We start from the raw sequence: 5,331 nt of genomic DNA on the forward strand, positions 1-5,331 counted from the left end.
GACAGCGGGCTACAAAACGGATATATTTAAGCAGCATAGACTCTACAGTGGTGTGAACTTAGGGTTGTCATTCGTGCTATCCATCAGGTGTAAGTTGTCAGATAGTATTGTCTTTCTTTGGCTCACATGATCTGCTCCGTGTGACAGAACAGTGAAATATATCTGAGTATGTGGCTCATCAGTATGGTATCGTGCGACTCATTGGCTTTCATTTGACAAACAATATGAGTGGAACATAAAATCGCTTCTAAATTCGAATTCCGACAGGAATTCTTTTAGAAGTCTATTACTCAACTTTGTAAGAGTCCTGGTGATTCGTATCCTTATCTGTCACTACGGCACGTCCAGCTAGGGCGTAAACGAAGCTGAGAACCACCATTTCAATCGGATACACACGTAGAGGCGATTAAAAATGTCTAATATGCTCAGTTTTATCTCTTTCTTTATCATAGGCCTATAGCGAGTGAAGCAGGATTCACCATCAGCGAGAACTTTGTAGGCCATGGGATTGGCCGAGAATTTCACACGCCACCAAATGTACTACACCACAAGAATAGAGAAAGTAAAATGGAAATGAAGGTGGGCATGGTCTTCACTATCGAACCCATACTATGCGAGGGATCACCTGAGATGTCCATCTTGGAGGATGGCTGGACGGCTATCAGTAGGGACGGGGGACGATCTGCACAGTTCGAACACACGGTGGCTATAACAGAAAATGGGGTTGAAGTGCTAACCCTCAATCATAAATAATGAGTAGCGTACTACATGAAGTATGAAAAATGAAATATTTCGGTTTGTGTTATATGTTCTGTCATATGTACATTCCGTTGACAATGAACCCGTTTCCGCGACCTGCAGCCACAATTGTAAAAATCGCTTGGAATACCAACTTATGCAAATTCATCTTTTGAATCAAAATTTGCTACTCCCTCTCTAAGCAGCTGAATCTATAGAAGCGGTACGTTATTCAGCTATATTGTATGCACACTACTGACTCCGGACGCAAATCATTCCTCCATCACATTTTGTCATCTCCTAATTTTGTAGTGTCACCAGAATAAGATGATCGCGACTTGAATTTATGACTGGTATTGTACGTTTTCCCTTGTCATCCCCACCGTTCAGTACCATCGCAAAATGGTCGGACGTAGCGATGCACGACATTATAAGATAAAGCCGGATTTGACATTCAACAGTGCTTGAGGCACAAGTTGCGCTATCAGGCGTAATTAATGACTTAATATGATATGTTATATTTTGTATAGAGATGGACGACTACTTGGTTAGCAATATATGAAGTTTGAATATATTAAAGAATAGCACGTAGGGCGAGGCTTAGTACTCGGGGCCCAGCTAGCCATTTCAACACTATACGATGCCGAGAAAGAGGCACTTTCGATAAGGCGTGATATTTGTACCTCACGTGACATCGAACCTTCGTGAAACCACAAGATAAATTACCATTGTAGAATTTGCGGATGTGAGAGTATTTATTCTTCGCCCTAGGAGCAAAGTGCGGCCACGGAGAAGTGAGCAGGATTTCTAACACCACATAAATCTGAAATCCATCGACCCCAGATTTACTTCCGATTTACGATTGGCGAATACGGCCCAGGTGTGCGATGTCGTGGCATTCAGGTTTTATGTGTTCGTAGTTACGAGGTACACATTGCCCTTTGTTGACACGAGTACTTCTACGTGTTGCACCTTGTCATACTACCTTGCTTACGACTTGGTTATAAACCCGCTGCAGCGAAGACTTATGCAGTGCGCACTTGTCATCGTTGCGTGCTATAGTTTGGATAGTAGAGACAACACACAAACGTCAGTGAAATAGCTGTCAAATGCTGGACAAGTAAGGACGAGAAAAAGGGTCTTCACGGATACATGGAATCTGTTTGGAGTCGGATTTATGCTTCTATTAATTACAAAACCGCTCTAGTGTTCTTTTCCGGGTATCGTACCACGCACAATGTGCATGTTGTTGGCATACAGTTCACTATGTGAAGTTTAACAATGAAGGAGTGGTTACTTTTTCCGTCGAACACAAAGGTATGTCTAGATATAGAAATACACGAACTTTGAGACGTTTTGTCGCGCCTACAATTTTTTTTTTCCGAACTCTTGCGCCCGTACATGCTGCCGGAATTTTAACATACCGATTTCACGAAGTACGGCCATGATTTGGTCAATACGCGCTTGTTGAATGTCGAGACTGACAGAGGCTACTTCGCCACAATGTCGCATGACATCCTCAGCGATGTTCTCGAGCACGGCAACCGTTTCTTTCATGGCTTCTGCGATTTATCCCCATTCCGATTCATTAAAATCACAAAGAGCACACACACACAAGCAAACTTCATTGTCGCTTTGCTGAGCGAAGGTCAAATGTTTGTGAAGTTATCAATTATCATCTGAGTGCACACACATTCATGAAATGTCGTGCAGTGTGCATCCCAAACCATGGGTCTTTAACAAACCATGGGTCTATAAACCTCTCCCAAACCACGAGTTTATGACCCGTGGGTTGAGGAAGGGTTTGGACTAATTGAACATCTTCTCTTGATTGTAGGAACGTACAGCTCGGCATATGTACTAATTCAGACTCAGCTACAAGCCTTTGAACGTTTCCGTACAGAAATCGGGTCATATGTTAAAGTCTCAAGTCCGAAGAGCTGCAAGCCTAAACACAACTGGGAATTTTTCTCTGCTATTTTATATAGACCTGTCACATGTAGTGAAGTGTATACCTGAGCTGCTAAAAAAATCTGTCATAACTACGCGCACGCAATTACAATATTGAAGAAATACACTAGCCAATGATTGTGTTTTCTACTACACTCAATTTAAATGACAATGAATATGCCTTCAATTCTAGCTTCGCGATCTCACCTTCAATTCTAGCTTTGCGATCTTCTCTAAGCTGGTCTAACGCCCGGCTCACACGTGTGACCTTGTCGTGCAGAGTAACCTTGGGATCCTTCATGTATGCCTGCAGTTCGTCCAGTTCAATGGCATCCTCTGTACCGGTGTACATGTCGCTGTGACTTAGATATCGATCTAGCCACATTCACACGGGGACTTTCTACTGGGTATGGTTTACCGGAGTGTTCTAAGATGCTCACAGTACATGCCTGATTTTACATACCACGCAAAATTGCAAGATACACGCTCTACTCAGTTCTTTAATTGCCTGCAAAATAATCTACTAGTGCTATGTCGTACTCCAGATGGAGATCAGGTTATGTCTCAAGACTGTAAAACTGGGACGTACCTTCAAAAAGTCTTCGTGAAATAGACAACAGCACATTTGTCGTATATTGATTGCCCCTGTTACAGGCCAGTCTTCAGGCACTAAATCTAAGAGAACAAGAAACAAACAGTGCTTTGTGCAGCACACTACTCACCCTGACTACTGATGTCGGCCATGAGGACATCTCTGCTTTCGACAGGCTCTCGCACTTCGGCACTATATGTGACCTGGGCTTGCAACATTGCTAGATACACACAATTGGTTAGTTCCCGTGTACAATTGCTATCGCAACTTTTAAATAAATCACATCGCATTTTGTAACTGACCACATGACTTTCCTATGCGTCGAGTACGCGTCTTTCTATATCACCAAGGTTCGCATCTGATGTATAGTGTAGTGATTGCCGGTATAAAGTCCGAAACCTGCACGTATTTAAGTTAAAACTCTTGTCTGCAATACAAGAGCTGGAACTAGCTGTATACAAGCTTTAAAATCGAGCAAGCATCAACTAGACTCTTGTCATGTGCGACACGACATTTACACCCAGCTGTGAGATATAGGTTCTCTAGCATAGTTGAACGTACTGTGCCTTCAAGTGTAGCTATTATACTGAAAGTAGAAAGGGATATGTGCACTTAGACAACGCGCGACAGTCATGGTCCGACTGTGAGATATTTAGTGATAGTGCAGCTATTGTGAGTATTACATAGTGGTATATATCTGTTTACTGTAGAGCATATGTAGTCCTGCGAAACCGGGGTTTCAAAATATTCTTTTCAATCACGCAAATCCACAAAGTTTTCCACATCCAAGTACTCGATTTTAATAAAGGATATGCTTACAGCGGTACCAAATATGCAAAGGACCGATCTTCGTCAGCTCTCGTTCATATTTAACAGACAATACTGTGATCACACCCTTCGTACCGTGTATAGGCTAGTAGATTGAGCCAACCCAATATCGAGTTTACAGCCCTCTCTATTATATGTAGTTTAAAGACAAGTGACTTATTTCGAGTGGGTACCATGATCCAATACGATAATAAATATTCAAGAAATCTAAAAATCAAGTGCTTTCGCGTGAACTTTCGAAAGAAGTACGTGTGCATTAGATTAAACTCTCTTAAAAAGGTACTTTCGTGTGGCGAGAAGTTGCACTCTAATAAATACTAGAGAGAGTGTGTGGAGGACACAGGGCAAAACCTGAAACTGTATGTATTTACACAATAATATATATACTACAATATATATATCTTTCTATTAAAAAATACGGAGGCTACAATTTTTTTTTTTTGAATTTTAAAAGTAGACCAGCGGTAAACTTAGAGGTGCAGACGAATTGCCGCCAAATGCTTTTCGAACCCCTCTCATTGCATACAGTCCATTACGCTGTGTATCAGCTAATCGCAGAAATCGATCTCAATAAACCATAATTATGTTTTATTGTATTCACCGCTTATATCGTGGCCTGCGTCATGCGAGTATTATTCCTACATTGTTGACTTTAGAGTCCTTTACTCTCTTATTCCATAGCAATGCAAAATCGTTAATATCACTTATCAATGGCCCATTAGTGTGTAGGCAAGCATGCAGTCAGAAGAAGCATTGCCTCCGTCGGCATACCGCGACAAGCTGAAGAGCGGTTCACAACTCATATCAACAGACAGCACAGGTCTAAGCGAGAAAGACGGTGCATTTATGAATGCACGAGCTGTCAAAGGTGAATCCTTCACCGACAACGAGTCGATAGAAACTGTCAAAGACTCCAGTGCACCATACACCGTCCCTGGTGTGCTGTCTTTTCTGCAGACAGAATGGATCGATCACGAGCGGCAGAAAGCCTTGTGGGCTGTCGAACGCGCAGGATATAAGGTAGGCTTACAGTGGCCCAAGATAACAGCGGGGTAAGCTCAAATAGGTTTATGTATATTGTGTTGTCAACCCCAATCTGTGCTTATAACCGCCACCGGATGCACATATACGCCTTACCAATGCAAAATCGATGAGTTCCATATTTGTTCATACCTCCTCCCCCCCCCCTCACACACACAAACACACACACACACACACACACA

General features: G+C 42.3%; 3 protein-coding genes across 3 annotated transcripts in view; 2 read left to right on the plus strand and 1 right to left on the minus strand.

Annotated features, from left to right (window-relative positions):
* SARC_12234 (methionine aminopeptidase, type I) overlaps window positions 1–753 on the plus strand; it is a gene marked incomplete at both ends in the record, with an annotated part of 3,190 nt that extends 2,437 nt beyond the window's left edge. The window contains 2 exons of the mRNA XM_014293663.1: window positions 6–52; window positions 453–753. Coding sequence (XP_014149138.1) covers window positions 6–52; window positions 453–753 — 348 coding nt within the window. The remainder of the gene's footprint in view (window positions 1–5; window positions 53–452) is intronic.
* Window positions 754–1,477: 724 nt separating this feature from the next.
* SARC_12235 (hypothetical protein) lies at window positions 1,478–4,337 on the minus strand. The gene is made up of 4 exons (XM_014293664.1): window positions 3,411–4,337; window positions 2,896–3,024; window positions 2,163–2,300; window positions 1,478–1,794 (listed from the first exon to the last, which is right to left on the minus strand). The coding sequence occupies exons 1-4, from the start codon at window positions 3,568–3,570 to the stop codon at window positions 1,715–1,717; spliced, it is 507 nt and encodes a 168-aa protein (XP_014149139.1). The 5' UTR covers window positions 3,571–4,337; the 3' UTR covers window positions 1,478–1,714.
* Window positions 4,338–4,800: 463 nt separating this feature from the next.
* Window positions 4,801–5,160, plus strand: SARC_12236 (hypothetical protein; the record flags this gene model as incomplete). The annotated part of the gene is made up of 1 exon (XM_014293665.1): window positions 4,801–5,160. A coding segment is annotated over exon 1 (317 nt), but the record flags the coding sequence as incomplete, so codon positions are not given.
* Window positions 5,161–5,331: the final 171 nt, after the last annotated feature.

Source organism: Sphaeroforma arctica (genome assembly GCF_001186125.1).
Source record: "Sphaeroforma arctica JP610 unplaced genomic scaffold supercont1.2162, whole genome shotgun sequence".
Taxonomy (NCBI): Eukaryota; class Ichthyosporea; order Ichthyophonida; genus Sphaeroforma; species Sphaeroforma arctica.